The 27,346-nt window shown below is 41.1% G+C and overlaps 1 protein-coding gene across 1 annotated transcript in view; it reads left to right on the top strand.

Annotated features, from left to right (window-relative positions):
* Window positions 1-27,346, top strand: part of LOC121859372 (hemocytin-like) — a gene marked incomplete at its 5' end in the record, with an annotated part of 457,920 nt that overhangs the window by 76,945 nt on the left and 353,629 nt on the right. The window contains 6 exon segments of the mRNA XM_042356148.1: window positions 2,409-2,579; window positions 3,223-3,475; window positions 6,103-6,241; window positions 17,287-17,462; window positions 23,907-24,087; window positions 25,282-25,397. Coding sequence (XP_042212082.1) covers window positions 2,409-2,579; window positions 3,223-3,475; window positions 6,103-6,241; window positions 17,287-17,462; window positions 23,907-24,087; window positions 25,282-25,397 — 1,036 coding nt within the window.

The raw sequence follows: 27,346 nt of genomic DNA on the forward strand, positions 1-27,346 counted from the left end.
ATAGAACTAAACTTTTTTCTTACCTCTATAATTGTACAGTAGACTAAAGCACAAGTATAGGAATTAGAGCTATCTGAGTACACCATGTTAACGGCTCCTTGAGAAAATATGGTAAGGTAATAAAATAAAATCCTAACCTAACCTAAAATAAATTAATACACTTCCATCATAGTCATAGGTAATAAATGTTAGACTGGGTTATCATTAAGAGGTGTGTGTGTGTGTGTGTGTGTGTGTGTGTGTGTGTGTGTGTGGAGCACACACCTAACATCACCCACACACCCCAAACATCACCCAACAACACCCACACGCACCCAACCACCACCCACACACCCCCAACACCACCCACACACCCCCACACCACCACACACCCCCAACACCACCCACACCACCCACACACCCCAACACCACCCGCACAACCCCAACACCACCCACAAACCCCCAACACCACCCACACACACCCCCAACACCACCCACACACCCCCAACACCACCCACACACACCCCAACTCCACCCACACACCCCCAACGCCACCCACACACCCCCAACGCCACCCACTCACCCCCAACACCACCCACACACCCCAACACACACCACAACACCACCCACACACACCACAGCACCACCCGCACATACCACAACACCACCCACATACACCACAACACCACTCACCACCACACACCCAACACACACACCACACACACCACAACACCACCCACACACCCCAACACCACCCACACCCTCCCAACACCACCCACACACACATCCCCAACACCACCCACACACACCCCAACACCACCCACACACACCCCAACACCACCTACACACACCCCAACACCACCCACACATACACCCCCAACACTACCTTCACACCCCAACACACCCACACACACATCCCAACACACCCACACACAAACCCCAACACCACCCACACACCACCCACACACACCCCAACACCACCCACAATTACACCCCAAGACCACCCACACACACCACAACACACCACCCACACAACCCCAACACCACCCACACAACCCTCCCCAACACCACCCACACCCTCCTCCCAACACCACCCACACCTCCCAACACCACCCACACATACCCCAACACCCCCACACACACCCCAACACCACCCACACACACCCCAACACCACCCACACACACCCCAACACCACCTACACACACCCCAACACCACCCACACATACACCCCCAACACTACCTTCACACCCCAACACACCCACACACACATCCCAACACACCCACACACAAACCCCAACACCACCCACACACCACCCACACACACCCCAACACCACCCACAATTACACCCCAAGACCACCCACACACACCACAACACCCACCCACACACACCACAACACCACCCACACACACGCACACACACCCACACACACCAACACCACCCACACCCCCAACACCACCCACACACCCAACACCACCACACATACCCCCAACACCACCCACACACCCCCCAACACCACCCACACACCCCCAACACCACCCACACACCCCCAACACCACCCACACACACCACAACACCACCCACACACAATCTCACAACACCACCCACACACACCACAACACCACCCACACACACCTCACAACACCACCCACACACACCACAACACCACCCACACACCCACAACACCACGCACACACACGCCCAACACCACCCACATCCACCCCCAACACCACCCACACCCACCCCCAACACCACCCACACCCACCCCCTCAATACCACCCACATCCACCCCCAACACCACCCATACACACCCACAACACCACCCACACACACCCACAACACCATCCACATACCCCCGATAGATCACTGGGGGCAAATATATAATAAACTTACATGAAGGATTGCAACATCATAAACATGGCCACTGGTCGAGATATAAAACATGATGGCCGAGTTGGGGCGACGCGGAATATGATTTTCTAGGCAGGTGAGGGTAGGGGGTGTGAAACTTGTGAGGCGGGGAATTTAGGAGTTTGCGCGAAACTCATGAATTGTGGAACTCAGGGTGTACGAAATTTGCGAGGCCACTGTATACTACCACCTGGGAAGATATTGGAAGCATAATGCATTGTCTAATGGTAGACCCTACTGCCATATGGCATCACAAAAATTGTGACCAAGTCCCAGGTTGACGATCTGACTTTCTACCTCATTTACATGAAATTGCAGGGTCTCAATTGTTTCTCTTACTCTGTCAAAACAACATACATATTAGGTACTTCGTTTCTCACTATTCAATCTCTTATTTTTATTATTATTATTATAAATTCTGGTTACTGTATTTCATTAATAGTGTAGAATGTGTCATCTTCTTAATGTGAGCATAATATCACTGTTGTTTATAATATAGTAAAAATTTTAATCAACAGAGTGTCATGTAGCTGTGGATCCTGAGCCATACTACCAGGACTGCTTGTATGACTTATGTTCCTGTGAGACCAACATAGATGAATGCTTCTGCCCAGTGGTGTCTGCTTTTGGCAAAGAGTGTGCTAGAAAGGGCACCATTATAGACTGGCGCACCGATATCCGCGAGTGTGGTATGTCACAAATATTTATGGACTGCAATCACCTGAAAGCATTAATCTATTTTAATGTATTTTATTTAGAATTCCAGATCTATTCAATCTGTCAAAATCTTAAAACTACAGTAATCCAAGAGTGTCTAGTTCTATGAATGTTCTGGATCTTATGAAAGTTAGGAATTCCCTGTTATTTTCCCAGATTTTGAAACACACTAAGGCTAAATAAGGTTATCTTAGGTTAGATTATGTAATGTTAGGCTTAGTTAGGTTAAGTCAGATTAGCACTAGGGTACTGAATGGTCAGGTGAAATAAGTGGCAATACTTAATTTAAACAGGACCCAATCTTGCTTTTACAAAAGGTAATGGAAATTACAGTGTATTGCAAACCTCTACCATGGATAAAATTAGTTTTTATTTTGTTATGCTGCTTGCATGGAGATATAACTACAGGTGTATTGGCAAGTTGATTAATTATGTTTTTTTTTCTTATCAGATTAAATCACTAAGTATTTCAGACCATATGAACCGTAGTATAAAAATGCTACTCATAATAATACAGTATTTATTTACCCTTAATAGAACTTGAAATGAGTAAACTATTAACTTATAATCTCTTGACATGAAACATATTTAGTTTATTGTTGTTTAATCTTACAGAGATTCAGTGTACTAATGGGCAAGAGTATCAGGTATGTGGGAACAGCTGTTCTCGCACTTGCCTGGATCTAACCACCAACACCGATTGCATCAAAAAATGTGTGGAGGGCTGCAATTGTCCAATTGGGTTTACTCTGGATAGTGATGACATATGTTTGCCCATTAGTGAATGCCCATGTGTACATGATGGTGAAGAGTACGAGCCCGGACATAAGATGAGGCAGCAACAGGTTGATGGCGCCTTTCTAATGTGGTTAGTCTTATATCCATCTCCTTGAAGTATGGTTGTGTCTTGGTGATGCCATACAGCATCACCAATGTCATCTTGACCTTTGTTGTCTCTTATCTAACATTTACTACATCCCTGTTACACTAACTTGTATGAATGTGTAAAGTTATTATAAGAGTAGTTTAATAATACAGTATATGTGATATCTCATTCAGTTACACATAATACACACACACAGACACTTGCAGTACAGTATAATAATCAGTACATGTACTGTATATGCAAACACATTTATAGATGCATCATACAATGGCCAAACTTAAATGAAGAGCTTTCATTTGTGTAGTTTCTATCAGTTCACTCATTGCTGTATACAGTGAATAACGCTTTCTACTATTTTTTTTTTTTATTAAACAATAATATGATGAGATGGGGAACATGACGAGCACAGTGAGCCCACTCGGTCTTTTTTTGGGGAGGGGCGCTGTAAGCGCCCAGAAATCTGACCAATATTATGAGCATTTTGAGGTATTTTTGAAGCCATGTGCACTTGTTATTAAGAAATATTCTGAAGTCAATAATAACTACCTTTTGTAAAAAAAAAAAAAAATATATATATATATATATATATATATATATATATATATATATATATATATATATATATATATATATATATATATATATATATATATATATATATATATATATATATATATATATGTATATATATATATATATATATATATATATATATATATATATATATATATATATATATGATGTAGATCCACAATGAAAACGTGGTAAGATAAATCTTGATAAAATCACACGGGAAAAGGGAAACAACGGAGCACCTTAGATTTCGTCTTTATTCGAGACATCTTCAGAGGCCTCTGAAGATGTCTTGAATAAAGACGAAAGTTAAGGTGCTCCGTTGTTTCCCTTTTCCCGTGTGATTTTATCGATATATATATATATATATATATATATATATATATATATATATATATATATATATATATATATATATATATATATATATATATTTCATGTAGATCCACAATGAAAACGTGGATAAGATCAATCTTGATAAAATCACACGGGAAAAGGGAAACAATGGAGTACCTATATATGTGTGTGTGTGTATATACAAAACACAAACAGATAAATAATAATTGGAAAATCCTTTAACAAATAATGAGAAACAAATGTGGTATTAAAAATGTAGTCTACCTTAAAATTAAATCCATGCTTTGTTATTATTAAAGCACGAATTAGAATTATGGGTAGACTTAATATTTTTAATACTACATTTGTTTCTGATTATTTGCGAAAGGATTTTCCTATTATTATTTATTTGCATGTGTTTTATGTGTGTGTTTGTGTGTGTCTATGCACACACAAACATATATCTCGATAAAATCACACAAGAAAAGGGAAACAATGGAGCACCTAAGTTTTCGTCTCCATTGAAGACATCTCCAAGGGCAACTGAATTTACAGGGACTGAGAGAGGCTTATGAGTGACCTTACATAACATGAGGTAAAAGAAATAATTGTCCGAATGTCAAACACATAAAGGGAATATACATTTCTTTGTACACAAGTAAAATTATACCCCCCCCCCCCCTGGTCAGCAAAGTTTATTCGCGGATTTGTCGATTCGCGGCCAGTTTTAGAACCTAACCTCTGCGAATTTGAGGGACTTGCTGTACATACTGGATTTTTCTGATGAAAATGGGGGGTCTGGATCCCTAGGACTCCCCACCGGATCTGCCACTGTACAGAAGACAATAATGACTCATATACACTAATAATTTTCATTCATCAGATCTTCTAGTAGAGGATATTATTTTGTGAATTGCTAATCCATTGTGAACTAAATAAAGAACCATTATATCCGTTATATTCAAAGATTTTATCCCAGCAAAAAGAATTTTGTAACCTGTAAAGTTTTACATTCTCTGTGTTATACATTTTACAGACTCATTCAATTGAAAAAAACCAGGAAGTATTAATAAGGTTATGTTATTCATTCAAGTTTGGTTTTTCTATTACAGTATTTTACACACAAACATATTTGACAGGTACAGTATAACCAAAATGTAGTGATGGTTTAATTAAATTGCCAGTGCTTGTTGACATGAGGAAATAATTATAATTTAACCGCTGATATGAAATAATTCATCAAGATTCATAAAGTTTAATAAAGTGAATATTCTCACTAGCTGGGGATGTAAGAGTGTTCTTTTCCTTACTGGTTAAGCTAAAGCACAGAAAAGCATCAAAATTACACTGAGGCTCGACCTAACTACTGTAGGTAGGAAACAAACTGCAGTGTGCAGTACTATACTGGATCTTTTCCTAAAGACTTTGCTTCAAGTTTATGATAATTTTTTTTTTATTTAAGGCCTATTTCAGGTGAACCAGTAACGCGCATTCTTACATCTTCAGTTATGAGGAATATTCATTGTGTGAGACAACTCGAGTAATGCAAATTGCTGAACTGTGCTATGCCTTTATCATGTTAAATACATATCAACTTTTTTTTTCAAATAAATAATATGACAAGTTATTTTACTGATATATGATACTCTTTAGACATAAGCTTGTATGTTGTAATATACCTGTACTGTGTTTGCCTACAGTGAGTGCAACAATGCTGCCTGGCAGTGCAGGAAGCCACAGAGCAATGAAACTATGACCGAAGCTCCTGTGCCAAAATGTCAAGGAGAAGACCACGAGGTTTACAGTGATTGTGTGCCACAAGAGCAGCATACCTGTCAGGTAAGTGTACACCGGAGTGCTCTATAATTAAGAGAAGTCAAGGGGGATCTTTCGTCTACATTTAATACTTTAATGTTCTTGTGACTTGTACACCCCAATTATTTTTTTTTTACCGTTTTATTGTTGGTACGCTCCAATTTAAGGAAACAGAATTTTTGTGACTATTATTATGTAAACTTCAATTTTAAATGTTATGTGAACTCAACTGATTTGTTTTTTGTCACAGGATGTAGTATTTTAATGTTTAGCAGTTTCCTTTGGACAAAATATGAAACTATGTACACTTTGTGCAGGTCTCCCTCGTTTAGAGTTAATTCACTTAAAGTTTAGCAATAAAAAAAATTAACACCCTTTCTCACTTAATGTTAGGTCAAAATTAGGTTTAGCGACAGCTTAGCTCACTGGGAAAGGAAAAAATCTAGGAATGAGGTGGCCTGTTGCCATTGTTACAGGTAATTAAACTATAAGAGTTGTGGAAAATACATTACAATGCTCTAATGTGGCTTAGATATCAAGAAAATATAATATAAAGTATAAAATAATAAAAATGAAATGCATGGGTGTGTATGTGTGCATGAAGTGAATATACTGTACAGTATGTATGGGGTAGCGGGATGTAACTGCATCGCCGACTTGCCAGCCATCGCCCCCCTCCCCGACGTGATGTTAAGGCACACACACACACACAAGGGATGGCTTGAGTGTGGAAGGAACTATTTTTTGGTACATTAAATATGTCCTGATATATTTTATAAGGTATGTATCAATTTTATTATATATCATTTCATTTATTTTTAAATTTTTGACATACAATTTGATTTTGTTTAAATTAGGCTAACTTTGTGCTCACTAAATCGTTTAATTCTGAAACAAATCGTTTATATAAAAGTTTAGTGTTAATAGATCGGTCATTTAATTTTGTAACCGTTTATAGCAAACTCATTATTATTATTATTATTATTATTATTATTATTATTATTATTATTATTATCAATAGGGACTAAGGTACTGTACTATACTCGGTGTTTACACCCTACTGTTTGAACCTGTTGTTCACTCTCCATGCTTTGCTATTATCCCTTAATGTTAGGTTTTTAGGAACACAACCCGGTTGTTAAATGAGGTATACCTGTATTGTGTCTTCCTTATTTTTTTTAATAAGAACATAAGAAAATAAGGAGCCTGCAATAGGCCGGTTGGCCTGTGCATGGCAGCTCCTGTCGAGAATTACTACCACTCTCTATCATCCATGAATCTATCTAGCCTCCTTTTGAAACTTTCCAGAGTTCCCACACTTACTACAAAGTTGCTAAGCTTGTTCCACTCGTCCACCACCCTATTTGTGAACCAGTTTCTTCCTATCTCCCTCCTAAATCTAAACTTATCCAACTTGAATCCGTTGCTCCGAGTCCTATCCTGCTCGGATATTATAAGAACTTTATCTATATCCCCTTTATTGATTCCTTTCACCCACTTAAATACTTCTATCATATCTCCCCGCACTCTTCGTCTTTCTAGGGAATGCAAGTTAAGTTTCTTTAACCTATCCTGATATGGAAGGTTTCTAAGTCCCGGAATCATTTTTGTCATTCTTCGCTGCACCGACTCTAGTGAATTTATATCCATTCTATAATAGGGGCACCAGAACTGAACCGCATAATCGAGGTGCGGCCTAACTAGCGCAAGATATAGTTGCAATAAGACCTCTGCACTCTTGTTACTTACACTTCTAGATATAAAACCCAATACTCTGTTTGCCTTATTTCGAACATTAACGCACTGTTTTCTAGGCCGTAGGTCCGGGCTTACAAGTACCCCTAGGTCTCTTTCACAAGTCGACTTCTCTAGGTTGATGTTGTTAAGGCTGTATACATTATAAGTATTTGTTCTTCCAATATTAAGTACGCTGCACTTGCTGGTGTTGAATTTCATTTGCCATTTTTCAGAACACCCCTACAGTTTATTTAGATCCTCCTGTAATGCATTTGCATCCTGCCCTGAATTAATTTGCCGCCCTATTTTGGTGTCATCCGCAAACTTGCTTATGTCACTGCTGATCCCAGTATCTAAATCGTTTATGTAGATTATGAACAAGAGTGGGCCTAGTACTGATCCCTAGGGAACCCCACTGGTTACACGGCCCCACTCAGATTTAACACCATCTACGCTGACCGTCTGCGTTCTATCGGTGAGCCATGATTTTATCCAATTTAAAACTTTCCCCTCGATACCACGAGCCTTAATTTTTCTCAGAAGCCTCTGATGCGGTACTCTGTCAAATGCTTTGCTAAAGTCTAAGTAAATAACATCGTAATTTTCGTCATTATCTACTACCTCGAAGACTTTCCTAAAAAACGTTAGCAGATTTGTTAGACAAGATTTTCCCTTTGTAAACCCATGTTGAGAGTCGTAGATTAATTTGCTTTTCTCTAGATGCGATCGGATGCTATCTGCTATACAGTAATTGATTCAAGAAATTACCCCACTACTGACGTCAAACTGATCGGCCGGTAATTTGACGCTGATGCTCTCTCTCCCTTTTTGAATATGGGTACTACATTTGCCTGTTTCCACAAGTCTGGCACAACTCCAGTGTCTAATGATTTTGTAAATAAGTTTGCGAGGGGTCCGCTAATCTGTTCCCTACACTCTTTTAAGACTCGAGGGAAAATTTCATCCGGCCCTGGGGATTTTGTATTCTTTAGTTTATTTATCTTCTTAAGAACATCCTCTTTTCTGATAGTGTTATTCTTTAATTTCTCTTCTTCCTTTCCCTTAAATATCAGTTCCACCTCCGGAATTTCATCTCAAATTTCTTCTGTGAAAACTGATAAGAAGTAGCTGTTCAATGCTTTGCTTATTTCTTCACTGCCATTTATCAATTCTCCCCTCCCTGACTTTAAAGGCCCAACTTTGTCCTTGACCTTTGTCCTATATACCTGGAAAAATCCCTTGGGATTCGCCTTGGATTCTCTTGCTATTTTGATTTCATAGTCTCTCTTTGCTTTCCTTACATTTTTCTTAACATTCCTAGATAGTTCATTATACCTGTTTCTGAGCTGCTCCTCCCCTCCCTTTAATTTCTTATATATTCCTTTCTTTATTCCTATGTCATGTTTAAGTTTTCTGGTCATCCACCTTGGCTCATTCTTATTTGACCTAATTTTTCTGTGTGGTATATTTTGTTCTTGTGCTTTATGTAGTATACTAGTGAATATATTATAGTCATGATCAATTGTTGTGTCATCTATGACGTCACCCCTTCCTACTGGGAACTGACGTGACTGTTCCCAGGTGACCTCACCTAGGTACCTTCTTAACCCCTGATAATCCGCCAACCGAAAGTTTGGGACTCTGCCCATATTGTCATTGTTTTTCGTTTCCCAATTTAGGGTGAACCTGATTTCTCTGTGATCACAGTTACCTAGTTCTTCCCCTACTGTGATATCTCTGATAATATTTTCTTTATTTGTTAATACTAGGTCTAATATATTGTCACCTCTAGTAGGTTCTGTAATTAGTTGTTTCAAAAAATTGTCCTGTACTGCGTCTAGGAAGTCTTCAGATTCATAGTCGCCTACAATGTTGTCCCAGTCAATATTTCTGAAGTTGAAATCCCCCATAATGCATAGGTTGTTATATTTTGCTGCCCTACTCATTTCCTGCCATATGGGCTGAGCTGCTTCTTTGCCAAGACTTGGGGGCCTGTAAATCACTCCCATAATTAGTTTTTCTCTTCCTTCCGTGATTTCTACCCACACAGACTCGGTTCCTATTTCACCCTTTATTGAATTATTAGTACAACATTTTAATGTATCCTTGACGAAGAGTGCGACCCCTCCCCCCTTCCTACCTTCCCTGTCCTTGTGAAAAAGGTTGTACCCTTCTATGTGGTACTCTGATAAAAAAATTTTGCTCGCCAGATTCATCCAAGTTTCGGTGATTGCTATGACGTCTACATTCTCGGTACATACAACCGCTCTCAGCAAGTCTATTTTATTTCTAACGCTCCTACTGTTTGTATAGTATACATTTAAACCTACTCTTCCCTGGTCCTGTTTTACCCCTTGTCCTGAGCAGCTAATTTTACTTCCCAAGACCTGCTTGTTTTTTTACTCCCACTTTCCCCGAAACCCCCCCTTCGGAGTGACAATTTCACGCTCCAGGGATGCAGACAACGTCTTTACCCCCTCACGAGACAAGTGTACTCCGTCGCGACAGTACTGGTAGTCGTTGCCATGGAATCGTTGCCAGTTATCAATGAATGCCCAACCATTGTTTGCACAATGTTTTTCCAGTCGGCAATTTATAGCAATTGCCCTGGACAGCCATTCACGACCAACCCCTCTTCTAGGCAAGACACCACATACTATCGGGATTCCTCCCCTATCTCTAATATTCCCCAGCGCCTCCCTATACCTCTTGAAAAGTTCCTCACTCCTAACCTTACCTATGTCGTTTCCTCCCACACTAAGACACACTACTGGATTGGTACCCTCCCCTGGCAAAACCCTGTCTAACCTCTCGGCTACATGCCCTATCCCAGCCCCAGGAAAACACACCCTAGTCCTACGTTTCCTATCTCTCGCACAAAAAGCCCTATCCATAAACCTCACCTGGCTGTCACCAACTACCACGACCTTACCTGTGGGCAGGGTTTGTACAACTGCCCTTTCCTCTCCTTGATCCATACCGTCCTGCCTCTTCTCTTCCTCGCCAGCTTCCTGCAGCACCTGGTAGGGTTACTACACTCCACACCCTGGTCAGCTTTCCTGAGCCTGACCCTAGTCCCCTTGGAGACAACCACTCTCCACGCCTGCTCCTCCTTCGCAGGTGTCCTGCTAGGCAGGACACCTACCTGAAGGAGTTCCGTCCTGAGGGCTTCGTTTTCCCCCTTTAGAGTGTCAACCTCACTCCTCAACTGCCCCAGCTGCCTTAACAGAGTGGCAAGGAGGTCGTCTTTCCCCACACTCCCCTCCTCTTCCCCCACGACACAACGATCCAAAGCGGCCATTTTCCTTGGTCTCTAACGGGAGCACGATCGGGCACTACCTTCTCCAAGCTGGGTTATAAGTGTCTTCATTATAAGTGGTTTCTCACTTAAGGGGTCAAATAGTTGTGGACCTACACGTAAAAGGTTTCCACAGTTAAGAGGATCCTAAGGATGAAATCCGTCAAGATTTGGTAGCACAAGTGTTTGAGCGACTGAAATTATCGCCCACCTTCCATTCTCTTAAAAGGTCATCCTTCTCTCCCGTGCCATGCATGGTTAGCAGGGTTGCCAGATGACCGTTTCCATGGCCAAATTTCTCTACTTTGTCCGTTAAAAAGTTCTCCAGCCGTGGAAAAATAGATGGTTACGGCCAAATTATTTGGCCGATTTTTGTAAAATAAGTATTAATTCTCCATCTAGTTGATTTTGAAGACAAGTCTAGCAGATTTTCAAATTTCATAATAACATCACTGGCTCAGTGACCTCACCTAATCAGTGACCTCACCTCGTCACATGATTATGTGACCTACTGAGCTGACTGACCTTATTTGTTAGTTAAGAACATAAGAATGGAAGAAACTGCAGCGGGCCTATTGGCCCTTACTGGGCAGTCCCGTTTACACCCAACCCCTATTGCTCATATAAGCATCTCATATTTGAGTTGTTCAGGCTGAACGCATCCAGTTATACGGGTTAAGCTTCAGAGCTTACAAAGCCATTTGGGTTACTTTCTGAAATTCAGAGTGCTAGTTTTCAAAATGTCCACTAGTAAATGGAAAGGGTCCTACGACACAGGTAGAAAATATAACAAATCACGGGAAGAAAAATATGTCTGGGCTTGTAGAGCCAGTGATGGAAATAAAAATGCTTATTGCAAAGTTTGTAGAACACAGATAGCTCCCAAAGCATCTCGTTTGGCAGATCACAACAAATCGAAAGGGCACTCAAGCAGAATAGCTGCATCGTCCATGAGTAGGGCGCTGCCTGTGATGATCGCTCCAAGGAAACGGGCCAGTAAAAACAAAAAAAACGTGTTTGCGGTGGCTATATCTTGTCACTCTTCAACAGCAAGTGTACTGTAGACCACCTTGGGGAAATTATGAAAAAGGACGGTAAAGGAAGTAAACTAGAGAATCTGCAGCTCCATCGTACAAAGTGCAGCAAGTTGCTCTCCAAAGTAATCGCTTCAACATTGTTTGAGGAATTACAAGATGATGCAAAGGGCAAGAAGTACTCCGTGCTTGTTGACGAAGCAACAGATGTGGCCACAGATAAGCATATTTGTGTTATTGTGAGGTATTATAGTGTTTCAAGATCGAGAATTGTCACAGAATTTGTTGGCCTTGTGCCCATTGTTGGGGCTACGGGTCATGAAGTGTTTTTGACACTGAGCAACACCCTGGGGAAGATAGGATTAAAGTGATCTGACTGTGTCGTGTTTGGCAGTGATGGTGCATCTTCGATGATTGGTAAACATAACTCAGTGTGGTCGAGAGTGAGAAAACGGTCACCAAACTGCATTGAAAAGGCTTTTGACAAGCTGCCATCTAATCTTGGATACCTCTTGCATGAAGTTCTTAAGTGGTTCAGTAAGAGCATCATCGGTAGAGATGCATTTAAGGAACTATTTAGTGTAATGGATGCTAAGGAAGAACGAAAGGTCACTCCTTTTACCCTTCAGAAACTCGTGTACACGATGGCTAGTTCGAGGAAAAGTCCTCTACAATATCCTCTTAAACTGGAAGGAACTGAAAGCCGACTTTGCTGTTGCAGTTCCAAGAGCAAAAGATTCCTGTCGCTACAAGGCAAGAGAAATTCTGGGTATGCTGGAGGATCCAATCAATTTGTTGTACTTTCACTTTGTGTCACCAATTGTTACATAATTCGAAAGAGTTAATTCTCTTTTTCAAACAACAGATGTTGATCCTGAAAAACTGGTAAGTGAGTTGGTCCTGCACCACAAGAGTTTGTAAGATAGAATCCTTGACAGGAAAGGAAAATCATTTCCACAAAACATGGTCGACTATGGTGCCAAATTCATGCACGAGTTGTACACCTTCACAAACCAACAGAATCACTCTGTTGAAGCAGTAGGTAAGGTAGATGAAGTAAAAAAAGCGATGTGCTGGTCTTTTTAGCGAGGCCTTGAAACAAGTGGAAAGCAGGCTTCCAGCATCGATGGGGATCTTCAAAGGCTTGAGTGTGTTTGCTCCATGCAAGGTATTGAACCAGACTGAACGAGTGCCATTCAAAGACCTTCCACTGCCTCACCTTCGAAGTGAAAAAGAAGATACCATTGAGCAGCACTACAGAAAAATACATCATTTGTCTTGGGCGGAGGAGTCAGTTTTTGATGGCAAAATTCCCACAGATTCTATCTCTTTCTGGTCTGGGGTGTTGCAATACAAGAATTCAACAGGTAAACGGCCCTTTGAACAAATAGGGACTTATGCTATGGCTTGCCTCACAACACCAACGAGCAATGCTGTTGTTGAAAGAATATTTTCCACGTTAACCAACGTCAAAACCAAATCACGAAATCGGCTCGTTTCAGAAATGTTGGACGCAATTATTAGAGTTCGCTCACACCTCCCGGTCCAAGGAAAATGTTGTAGAGATTTCAAAGTAACACCACACATGATGGAACTATTCAACTCTGCAAACTTACCTGACCCAGCTTGGAGAAGGACGTGCCCCAAAGTGCTCGTGTTAGTGACCATAGGAAATGGCCGCCGTGGATCGTTGTGTTGTGGGGGAAGACGACCCCCTGGCCACTCTGTTAAGTCAGCTGGAGCAGATGAGGAGAGAGATAGACGTTTTAAAGGGGGAGAACAAAGCCCTCAGGACTGAAGGAGGAGCAGGGGTGGAGAGTAGTTGTCTCCATGGGAACTAGGGTCAGACTCAAGAAAGCTGACAAGTGTATAGCGTGCAGTAAGCCCTACCAAGTGTTGGAGGAAGCTGGCGAGAAAGAGAAGAAGAGTCCGGACGAGGAAGAGAAGAGGCAGGACGGTGTGGTGCCAGGAGAAAAGGGCAGTTGTTCAAACCCTGCCCAGTGGTAAGTTCGTGGTAGGTGGGGACAGCCAGGTGAGTTTCTTAGATAGGGCTTTTTGTGCAAGAGATGAGAAACGTAGGACTAGGGCGTGTTTTCCTGGGGCTGGGATAGGGCATGTAGCTGAGAGGATAGATAGGGTTTTGTCAGGAGGGTACCAAGCCAGTAGTGTGTCATAGGAAAGGTTAGGAGTGAGGAACTTTGCAAGAGGTATAGGGAGGCGCTAGGGAAGGTTAGAGATGTGGGAGGGATCCGAATAGTATGTGGTGTCTTGCCTAGAAGAGGAGTTGGCGGTGAATGGCTGTCCAGGACAATTGCTATAAATGGCCGACAAGAAAAACATTGTGCAAGCAATGGCTGGGCGTTCATTGATAAATGGCAACCATTTTATGGCAACGACTACCTGTACAGTCGTGACGGAGTATACTTGTTTCGCGTGGAGGTAAAGACGTTGTCTGCATCCCTGGAGCGTGAAATTGTCACTCCAAAGGTGGGGGGGGGGGGGGGGGGGTTCTCCAGTAGAGAGAGGTCAGGGTAAGTGGGAGTAAAAAACAAGCAGGCCCTGGGGAGTAAAATTGGTTGCTCAGGACAAGAGGTACAAAAGGATCAGGGAAGGGTAGGTTTAAATGTATACTATACAAACAGTAGGAGCGTTAGAAATAAAATAGACTTGCTGAGAGCGGTTGTAGGTACCGAGAATGTAGACGTCATAGCAATCACCGAAACTTGGATGAATCTGGCGAGCAAGAACTTTTTATCCGAATACCACATTGAAGGGTACAACCTTTTTCACAAGGACAGGGAAGGTAGGAAGGGGGCAGGGGTCGCACTCTTCGTCAGGGATATATTGAAATGTTGTATTAATAATTCAATAAAGGGTGAAATAGGAACCGAGTCTGTGTGGGTAGAAATTGCAAAAGAAAGAGAAAAACTAAGTATGGGAGTGATTTACAGGCCCCTAAGTCTTGGGAAAGAAGCAGCTCAGCCCATATGGCAGGAAATGGGTAGGGCAGTAAAATACAACAACCTGTGCATTATGGGGTTATTTCAACTTCAGAAATATCGACTGGGACAACATTAAAGGTGACTATGAATCTGAAGACTTCCTAGACGCAGTACAGAACATATATTTTTTTTTAAACAGGGATTAGCCACATCCGGGCCTAGGGGAGAGAAAAAATAATATGGAACCATAAAGAAATACAAAAATGAAAATAAAATCAAGAGTGAGAAACGATATATGTATGTTGTGTTGTCAAAGTAAGAGAAACAATTGAGACCCTGCAATTGTGTGTAAATGAGGCAGAAAGACAGATCAGCAACCTGGGACTTGGTCACAATTTTCGTGATGCCATATAGCAGCAGGGTGTACCATTAGACAATACATTATGCTTCCAATATCTTCCCAGGAAGTAGTACCTCCCTGTTTGGTAGCTGCCTACTACCTACTGTAGGTTATGGATCTATGCTACTGTGCCGAGTAGCAACTTTGTAAATAAGCTACTGTGCCGAGTAGCATTTATAAATGTAATTACGTGGCAACACTGCACGCGTTATGTGGCAACATTGCCCCGAGGCTGCCATATGGCAATGCAGTCTCAGTCTGACTCTGTGGGTCGTGCAGTCACACACTAATCACCACTTGTATTTCTCCTATCCGTTAATAAATGGACTTCAGTGTTACCCGGTGTTTCCCTACCCATCACTGCCTTCTTCAGGGAACACTTGGAACCTGCAACTAAATACAGAACTTACTAGAGGTGACAATATATTAGACCTAGTATTAACAAATAAAGAAAATATTATCAAAGATATCGTAATAAAGGAAGAACTAGGGAACAATGATCACAAACATATCGAGTTCACCCTAAATTGGGAGACGAAAAGCCTTAGAGAGTGTAGCGCGGCCAGACAGGAGTGGGTGATGCGCCGTAGAAAGTAGTCCTTGACGACGCAAAACGACATAATATCGGATCACCGAAACAACGTTAAACGGGACGTTGTTAATTTAGGACTTGCTGTATTGAAAAATTAAAAATATGCACATAAATGAAACTGTGTTACAGCAAACACCGTTATTTTCCACTCCCATAAAGCTATGGGGGATTAGTGGGTCTTGTGTAACTGATCTGACCTGATGCATAGTCAGGTGGAGGTAGGATGGGGATTAGTGGTCTCATATTACTGATCTGATGGAATGTCAGGTTACCCTTTCTTGGGTGGAGGATTAGTGGGTCTTGTGACCTGAAGACGTCTTGAGTAAACACTAAACCTATTTTTAGAGAGATTGTGGTAAGTACAGATATAAATATAAATGAGCAAATTTGTATCCCTTCAACATTACGTTGCATAACATTTTAAAATATGGAGTGAGAGCAGAAAGGTGTGGGTGATTAGAGAGCTGGAGTGGAAATGAGTGTTGCCAAGCGCTCCTCAAGAGCTGGTATTTAACTCGCTACCATGCAGTCACACACACACACAGATGTGTCTTAATTCCCCTACTGGGAGTGCGTGAGTGGTGTTGGGGGGTGTGTGTGTGTGTGTGTGTGTGTGTGTGTGTGTATGTAATGTGTAGGTAAGGTTGGTTAGTTGGGAATGATTTTCCGAGCAAATTTAAATTCCGGCTAGCGGAGATTTCCGGGTTTGAGGGATTCCGGCAAATGGAGATATTACTGTATAGTAAAACTTTGTAGACATAACTTATTATTCTAATTGTTTTAAACTGGGTACCTATTTCTTCTGAAGGGCTAGTACGAACACACTGATGTTAGAGTTGGATGATTAGCACAAAATTAAATTTTATGTGTCAACATTTACCTTGTGAGTTAATTAGGTCATTGTTTGCTTTACTTTTGCTTCTTCACCACTCGTCAGTTTATTGGCTCTTCTGGTAGTTGATTAGATCTCTGATTTCCTCCGTTTCTACTTGCTAATATGCTTGTGAGAATTTTTTTTAATTACAATACAACTTTTGTTACTTATATTCTGAAATTGTTATTACAGACAATGCACTTAAAAGTGATCGCTGATGAGACATGTCGTCCAGGCTGCACTTGTGCTGCAGATTACGTGCGTGATTCCACAAGTGGTGTGTGTGTCCTTCGTAAGGACTGTCCTTGCCATCATGGTGGCCGCTCCTACAATGAAAAGGATAGCATTACAGAAGACTGCAACACATGGTAAGGACATAGACACTCTTGATCCCATAAACAGTAATGTGTAGTAAGTGACAGAAGAACTATAAATTTTTTACTGCTATTCATGTACTTACAAACAACTCCACTATACATTTTATGACTTCTAAATAAATCATAATATTTGGTCAAGCATATTTCCTCTGTTTGGTCTTCCTTTAACTCATTGTTGCAGTCCAGTACAGTATTGTATTATGGCAACTCTGGGTCCTTTGATGACCACCAGCCTGGAGACAAGATATGAGTATATTCTCTTGAGAGTGATATTTGGTTTAATGGTCGGCATGTTTACCCCACGAGCAAGTAGTCCTGGGTTCAATTCCCTGGCTGCCTGAAGCTGTGGGCAGGTTTCTTTACGCAATGTACTTCTGTATCATCATTGTTTTGCTGCCATTTTCCTCGCTTGTGTGGGTTAGTCGTGGTTACTTGTTTACCTAGCAATAATTGGGGACCCAGATTAGTGATTTGTGAATCATGTTCCTGAGTGATGGTTAGCCAGTGCAGTTGGCAAGTTGTTTGGTCTTCTTGGATTATTTCTTGTCCTGATCTGAGTCTGCATAACTACCATCTTCAAGTCTCAGATCTGATATTGCCCACAAGTGTCAATAATTTTCATTTTGTGTTACAGTAGAATGCCTTTTGGTTTAACTTTGCCTCATTTACAATCCGCCTCAGGAATTCCCTGACTTGCTTTGTTGCTGGACCCGGCACACATCCTTCTATCCTGCTCATCATTTGTCGTGACTCATCTCTTGAAATTCTGAGATTTTTTCTTAACTTGTCTCTTTGTAGACCTAGAGCCAGTGGGTCTGGTCTTGGTTAATAATAATAATAATAATATAAATACCTGGTGTTTTGTTTCTCAAAAGCGCTAGGTCTTCTAAAGCACTCGAAACACTACAAAGTCATGGATCTGAGAATAAAAAATAGTACAAAAAAAAGATCACAAAAAATTACAGTTTATATATCCTTAAGTTGTAACTCTTCCTAAACCTCTATTTCTCCATCACCATACCGCACCCTATTCAGGTTCCATCACCATACCGCACCCTATTCAGGCTCCATCACCATACCGTACCCTATTCAGGATAATAAACCGTAAAAAAAAGGCCATAAGTCGTTTCTTAAAGGCCCCCATAGATGTGAGTTGTTTCATAGATGCAGGCAACTGATTGTACAATCTGGGTGTTGTATAGGAAAAGAATCGGGCAGCAAAAGAACATTCCCATATTGCTCTAGGGCTCTCCAAGGGGTGAAGGATCATCGCTACTATGTAAAATCATTAAAGAAATTGTGGTCAGAGTATATAGTAGGTTGGCCAAAAACACTTAGGCTCACCTTAAAAGTCTTTAGGCAGAGTTTGAAATCTATGCTTGCTTAATTGGAAGTCAGTATAATTCGATCAAGAATGGCTTAGTGGAAGTCCTCAGTGGGAGATCAAATATAAGCCTGGAAAGTCTGTTCAAGACTCTCTGAACTTTTTTCAGTAGTTAATTATGTAGTCAGACCCTTAGTTATAATAGTCAACCCGAGACAAAACAAATAAATGTAATCGTGTCACAAGACACTGTCTATCCAAAAACTGTTTAAAATTATATAGATTTTGAATATGAAAGTTACAACTCTTAACTATTGAATTTATATGCTCTTTAAAATTCAGTTTGAGAGTCAAAGTTCACTCCAAGATTACAAACAGAATTGACAGGACTGAGTTGTACTTCCTTGGATGGCGATAATCTTGGTTTTGTCATCATTCAGCTTAAGCTTTCTCCTAACCATCCAAATCTAAATATTAGACATCAAGGATTTCATTATCTTCTCAATACTGTATCCTCGACATTTATCATTTGTACGTAAACCTATGTATCGTCGGCATAGAAATGGCAGGCAACTCCATGAGTATCCAACAGGGATGCAAAACTACTAGTATAGTCTGTAAACGACAGTGAGAGTGCATCATCACGGATACCAAACCACCAAATATCTTGAAGCAGCAGATGATGAAGATGATCCAGCAAGACCAGGAGAGAGGACTTTCCTGTATAAGGGTTTAATGATCCTTCCTATAGGCTGACTGGACCAGAGGGATCACTCCATTTCTCTCTAAAAGAGGAAATAACTGATCCAGAATAGCGAGCTCTATGATCTTTGGTAAGAATGAGAGATTAGAGACCGGACGATAATTTGTCATATTTTCAGTATCAAGACCAGGTTTAAGAAAAAAAAATGGATGTGATAAAACCTGTTTCTCAGATATCACAAACTTCCTCTCTGCAAAGCATTTATTTATGATTCTACGAAGTTAGTCTGCAGCATGTTCATAAGTGAGTGGTATCTTAGGTACATTTGCAGGAACAAGACAACAAAAAAGTCGTCTTCAAATCCTTGATATAGCACAGAATGTTGTTCACCCCTACAGGACCCACAATGAAAGAGTGAGGTCTATGATGTAACTTGGTTGAAATTCACCTTTAAATTCCTCAATCAAAGAAGCACAATAAAGGTCATTTCTTTTGCATAATATCTTTGTCATAAAAATCAATGACAAATCCGAGTCAAGCTGAGCAACCTAAGTGGAAGTAGGCATACCTAGTAGTTCCAGACCTCTGACCCAACAATCCATTCACAACTGCATACATTTTTTTCCTGATCACTGCCACGAGGGGTATCAACTGGCCTGACTTATTAAGGTACAAGAACGCAGACACTACGCTGAATATCATAACTAGTAAAATGACCCATTTGATCGATAAATATATACCCAAGACCAAACCCAGTGCTTCTAGGAATACGAGGGGATCCCTACACATGAACCATGCGGCGGTCGACAAAATTAAGAAGAAAACCCAGAAATTCAAGACGTGGGTTGGGTCAAACGATGAGCAAGACAGGAGGATGTATGCAAGAGCCAGAAACCAAGCAAAGATAGAGTGTAGGAGGGCTGAAAAGGAGTTCCAAAGGCTGGTTGCACGCGAGGTCAAGTCAAACCCAAAGGCGTTTTACCGCTATGCAAAGTCGAAATTGAAAACGCGAGTAGGAGTATCAGACCTGAGGCTTGAAGATGGTAGTTACGCAGATTCTGACCAGGATAAAGCTGAGGCATTGAACAGCTTCTTTTCCTCAGTGTTCACAAGAGAGGATGCAACTAACCTTCCTGCGTTTGAGGACAGACGGTTCGACACAGCACTGACCCACATTGTGTTCACAGAAGAGGGTATTAGAAATAAACTGTCCAGGCTAAAGGTCCATAAGAGTCCCGGACCTGACATGGTGCATCCTAGAGTGCTAAGAGAGCTGTGCAACGAGCTTGCAGAGCCCCTGAAGATTCTGTTTTGTAAATGCCTGGATGAACAAATGGTCCCCAGTGAATGGAAAGTGGCTTATGTGAGTCCTATCTTCAAGAAGGGCGATAGTCACTCCACGAACAACTATAGACCGGTGAGCCTGACCAGCATAATATGTAAAGTACTTGAGAGTATTATCAGAGATGCCGCGATGGAACATCTACTACGAAACAACCTTGTAAAAGATTGCCAACACGGTTTTATGCCGGGGCGCTCTTGCTTAACACAATTGCTCAAGGTATTGGATATTTGGACCCATATTCTAGAACGGGGTGGTAATATCGACAATATTTACCTAAATTTTGCCAAGGCTTTCGACAGTGTACCCCACGAAAGGCTGACAATCAAACTGGAAGGGTACGAAATTCGGGGAAATGTCCTAGCGTGGATAGAAGACTTTCTACATGACCGCAAGCAGTGTGTGGTGATTAATGGCACGAAATCGTCATCTGTACCTGTAACAAGTGGGGTACCGCAGGGTAGTGTATTGGGCCCGCTGTTGTTTGTTTGTTTCATAAATGACATGCCTGACGTTGTACACTCTTCCATACAAATGTTTGCCGATGATGGCAAGTTATTTCGGGAAATTAAGAACCAAGCGGACTGTGAAGAGCTGCAGAAGGACCTCTGTGGGCTCCAGGAATGGTCGAAGAAATGGCTGCTGAGATTCAATGTCACGAAGTGTAAGAGGATGCACCTGGGGCGTACCAACGGTAAGGAGGCGTATCATATGTCCCAACGGGATGAAGAAAATGCACTAGTTGAGACTGTGTGTGAGAAGGACCTAGGTGTGTATGTTGACAATGAGCTGAAGTTCTCGGGCCATTGTGAGAAGAAGGTAAATCAGGCAAATAAATTATTGTGTCTTATAAGAAGGTCGTTCAGATATCTAGACGGTCCGTCCCTCATGACGATCTTCAGGAGTGAAGTGCTTCCCCATCTGGAGTACTGTCACCCCATCTGGTCCCCGAGATATGCTAGGGACTGTCAGTTGGTTGAAAATGTTCAAAGGAGGGCCACCAAACTGGTGCCTGCACTTCGGCACCTCAGCTACCCTGAGAGATTGGAGCGCCTGAACTTGCCTAGCTTATACTACAGACGGGCAAGGGGGGACCTAGTTGAGGTGTATAAGCATCTCAGGGGGCACTACTCAGTTGAGTGTCCTTACTTGGAGCTGGCGGACGCTCGCCCCACAAGGGGTCACAGCTCAAGATTGAAGAAGCCGCAAGTCCAGAAAACCGTGAGGGCAAACTTTTTCGGAGTGAGGGTTGTAAACTCTTGGAACAATCTACCAGAGAGTGTTGTGACGGCATCGAGTGTGAGCTCTTTCAAGAGAAGACTTGACCAACACTGGAGCGGGTTCAGGTACATTCAGGAGCCGGTGCATGCCCAGTATTTGCCAACAGTGCATGACAGAGACGTGACCGATCGCCCGGGCGGCTAGCGAGCCGATCTTTTGGTGAAGAATATAAATGAAAAGAGACGTGACCGATCGCCCAAGCGGCTAACAAGCCGATCAGTGGCGAAGAGGATAAAAGTAAAGTAAAAGAGAGACTAGTTGACCTTTGTAGCATTCAACTTTGCATTTCCTCACTCTACTGCATGTGCTATTCAGAGTATTATCCACATTCTTATTTTTCAACAAATCAGGCCAGTAAAAACCTTTTATTTCCTCACTTATTCTGTTGTAATCACCATTGTTATATTTGAACCATTGTCTGCTCTAATCGGGTAGGACAACATCACGTAACGGCTGGTGCCAACGGGGGTTAAATGTTTCAACTTGGCCACCATGCCCTCCTTGTTAGTTATGATGAGACCCAACATTTTTGGCGTTTGTTCCCCTCTATAGTGAGTTGGATCTTTAACTTGTTGAAATAGGAAATTGTCTCTCGTAGTTTCAACAAAAAGACCTGTAGATCATTGGGTGTAATTTCAGTCCTTCAGTCGATGTTACCATACTTGAAGTCCCACATGACAAGGAGGTGGTTAGAGTTGAACAATATTATGTTGTCTGTTGAAGCTCTTAAGTTCCTGTAGTGTAATAAAATACAATTTGGGAATATCTTCCCTTCAGTTTAATTTTACACCATTTCATTCTTTAAAAATATCTTCCCCCTACACCTTCTCCTGGATGGCTCCAAGGTCCTATCTAGTAAAAAATAACCATACACCTCTTACAGGCTGCTTCAGAGAGCTTCATAAATAAGACATAGCCATCTAAATTAACCTCAAAATGCTCCAGGTTGATTCTCCTGTTCTTATACAACAGTATCACAACACCAACTAAATCAGGTTAATGTGTCTTCACTAGAGTTTTAAACTCTACTGTTTTGTCGAGGAAATTGCCACTGTTTGTGACTTTTAAACAAAATCTAGTCTCCTTTCATTCTCAACAGCTTCCCTGTTTACTATGTTCACCATATTGTGTGGGTTATGGTTGGGTATATATTTATTTATATATTGCACACCTCTTCCTGGCTGGGAGTTCTTTGGGCAGGAGAATGACTCGTTGAATGACTCGTTGTCCCCCCTTCTCCATTCCTCTGGTTCTGTACGAGTGCACTTTCCTCCACTACTTTCTCCTTGTATATAACTCACAAGAGTCTGTCCCAGTTTTTCATCAAATCCACTATCCTCTGCCTCAATGTTATCAAGAAATCTTGTGCTGTTCTCTCTATATTACTTTAGGATCTGGATGTAAGAAAATCTTTTGAAAGGTTAAAGTTTACTACGTTTTTTTGTCTGTCGAATGATATCCCATTTATTTTCCTAATTTTCTATTGTGATCCTGAGGGGGCTTTTCCCAGAGCCTACTCACCTTATTAGGGGTGACTGACAAATTCAGATCCTCTGTGCAAATACTCTGAAATTTCATTTAGGTACAATATATATTTTTTTCTGAAAATGTACTTACCGGTAGGTTAGGGTAAGAGTTGTTTAAAATAAAATTTCCTTTCTAAAAATGTATCCTAATTTTTGTTTACTAAAGTTTAGGTACTTGATTTCTTTCGAAAATTTATAGTTTCCATCATGCCAAAATTTTTTTCGAGATTTTCATCTTCATCACCACCTTTCATTATAGTGTATGTAAGAGTGGCATGTGGCTGTGTACAAAGAAACAGTGTCCAGGAATCTGCACTGCCTGGGGAGACTCTCACTACAAGACCTTTGATGGCCGCCTCTATGAATTTCAAGGCGACTGCGACTACCTCCTGGCCAAGGGAAAGACCTCTGACGTGGATAACTTTGAGGTCGTAATACAGGTATGTGCTGAAGAATCTTTATTTGGCTTAAAATGATATAGCAAAATTAAGTGGAATAAACAACCTTCTGATAACTGCTCAGGTCATTACAGCCTAAGTGACAAAAATGCTTACTGAAAGTGTGTATAGGAAGACGGAGGACAGAGGGAGAGATGCCAGAACAAATTTAGGGTGATTTATGGAGGGACGATCATACTCATCTTAGCTCACACTGGATATTTTTTATTGGACAATAATAATTAATCTTGTACGTCCTTTAGAGGTTAACCAGTGAGTGTCAGTCCGTTAGCTTTTATGACACCAGGAGATAACAGCCATCAAAGAATCAGAGTGAGCTAATATCCAATTGTAAATATTTATACTATACAGGATGTTGACACGCATAACTGTTTGTTATTAAAGCTCCCTCGGACACTTGGTGCTTTTGCGTTCTTGTCTGGTGTTGCTTTTTGTCTTTCTTCCCTGAAACATAATTTATCTAACTAATATTTTAAGAGTGGTAATCAGATTAATTCTAATGTTTATGTAAGGTTTTACAACAAGAGAGTGAGAACCAATTCATTACTGTACATATGTCAGTTTTTCATAATTTTAGGATCTTGAAGTGTTTCTAAAGTGATAGTAAAACCTTTCTCACAAGTTATCTTTTTGTGTTGGATGTATTGAAGGTTGTCTTCCATTTTGGGTGAACTTGCTCTATGAGGCAGGTTACTTCGCTCGAACCCAATTAAAATGTAGCATAGAAACAAGTCAATTAATGGAGCACGACCTTTGTATTTCCCTCACCAACAAACATGCTCATTTTGATCAGATCTGTGACACTTGAATCCTCAAAGCCAAGCAATATTCTCACTAAAAATCTAGTTAACATCGAGATCCAGACTAGAATGGTGTATTGTTCTTAACTGATTGTAGTATATTGCAGAGTTAAACAAGAGTATTATTGTCTTGACCATTTTGATTAAAAATTAAACCGATGGATATATGAAAGAGATTCTCTTTTCCCTCACTTAAAGTTATGCATTGTTTCTGCAACTTAAGTCTTGGTATGTGTTTGTTGACCAGATTCCGTGTCATAGTCTTAAAGTTAGGAGCTGCTGATGTTGGTCAACACAAAATCACCATAACATACTTTCAAGACATCAAAGAGGAAAGAGGAGAGACTGTATTGTATATTGTTTTGATAATCCCCAGAATGTACCATGTGGGACCAGTGGAGTGACTTGTGCCAAGTCCATCACACTGAGGGTTGGTAAAGGAGATGCCCAGGAGATCATTGAGTTCTCACAAAATAAACCCACACCTTTCAGGTGAGTGATGGAAATATAAGGCCAGAGATGTAAGTAAGAATATATGAGGAGGTTTGATGGTGGCATAAAATGTGTATTTTAAATCTTTAAAGAGTACAGTGAACCTTCAAATCCGGACTAAACGGGGGGGACCACCTGTCCGGAAAGCCGATTGTCGAGTGTCCTTACTTGGAGCTGGCGGACGCTCGCCCCACAAGGGGTCACAGCTCAAGATTGAAGAAGCCGCAGGTCCAGAAAAGTGTGAGGGCAAACTTTTTCGGAGTGAGAGTTGTGAAATCTTGGAACAATCTACCAGAAAGTGTTGTGACGGCATCGAGTGTGAGCTCTTTCAAGACCAGACTTGACCAACACTGGAGCAGGTGCAGGTACATTCAGGAGCCGGTGCATGCCCAGTACCTGCCAACAGTGCGTAACAGAGACGTGACCGATCGCCCAAGCGGCTAACGAGCCTATCAGTGGTGAAGAGGATAAAAGTAAAGAAATAATATTCCCCCAAACAATTGTCAACTCTGTTTATGTTTCCCACACCCTCGGGCACCTGTGTCCAAGCAACTGACGGGTCAAGCAGCGCCCACGAGCCTAAAATATTCTTTGCTCTGGTTTGAGAATGTTTCTAAGGGAAACTTCAAGGAGGCTTCTTAGCCCAGAACCCCATTTTTTTGTTCGGATCTTCCGAAATCCGGATTTCCCGGGTCCAGATCTTCGAGGGTTTACTGTAGTAAGTTTTAGAAGAAAAAAGACTGGCCAAAAATTTGGAAGTGTACATATAGTACTGTACAGTATAATTATTGGAGAGTAAAAAATACTAGAAATAGGTGTTAAAAATTATGAGAAACTGTATAACATAAATGATGTTAAAGAAGTGAATATTTTAAAAGACAATCACCAGAGACAGAGTTTTGTTAGGACTATAGTTTTTTGAACTGTAAGAGAAAATAAAATACATTCAATATCCCTTAAAGCTCACGGTTTTAAAGCTTGCGTCCCTCAGAAACTCAAGGATTGATATTGAAAATAAATAAAATAAATCTGAGGCTGTGCGCCAGGAATTAAGAGGAGTCAACACTACAGGACAGTACAGCCCACCATATTTCCCAGGTCGTAAGATGCACCCTATAATTAGCAATATATAGTGTGTATGTATATATATATATATATATATATATATATATATATATATATATATATATATATATATATATATACATACATACATGCATGCATGCATGCATGCTATTGTAGGGTTACGTTAGGTTATGTTGTCTCGCACTCAGGATGGGATGGATGGAAACTCTAGGTGGTGGTTTTCTTAAATAATATATATTATATACAAGACAGTCTGGTGCTGGAGATGCCGTGTGGTGAGAAGCTTGCTCAGAAGACACGTTCGGTGAGTAGCGTGCTGAAGGCAGTAGCTGTGCAGGAGCTTCGTTAGAGATGTTGTGTGTTGCTGGCCTCCAAGTTGAATGCCCCACACGAATGAATAAATGAATAAAAGCTAGTGACAGGGGGGAAAGAGGTTCAGGGGAAGGGTAAAGGGAGGATTGAAGTGAATTTTAGAAGGAGCACACGGAGATAGTAGGGGCTTATATACAGTACACAGCAGCCGGGAGTAAACCCGTGGGAACTCGCCGGTTGCTGGACTCCGTTGCTAGGCTATTGGGCTACGCTTGTCAGATGTAAGGAAGAGTATCGCAGGTGGCGAATCCAGGTAAAAAAGTCACAGGAAAAAAAGTCACAGGAAAAAAAGAAAAGTTAACTATCGAATTCTCACATTTTTTAAGGTTAATATGTCAATCAGTTTCAGTAAAGGAATATGCAGAACTGATGGTAACCTAACCTAACCTAACCTAACCTAACCTTTATTACCGGCCACCATAAATTAATTGTGACTTTTTTTTCCTGTGACTTTTTTTCCTAGCCAAAATTGTGACTTTTTTTCTGTGACA

This window comes from Homarus americanus, unplaced genomic scaffold, assembly GCF_018991925.1.
Source record: "Homarus americanus isolate GMGI-L3 unplaced genomic scaffold, GMGI_Hamer_2.0 scaffold7626, whole genome shotgun sequence".
In the NCBI taxonomy this organism is placed as follows: domain Eukaryota; kingdom Metazoa; phylum Arthropoda; class Malacostraca; order Decapoda; family Nephropidae; genus Homarus; species Homarus americanus.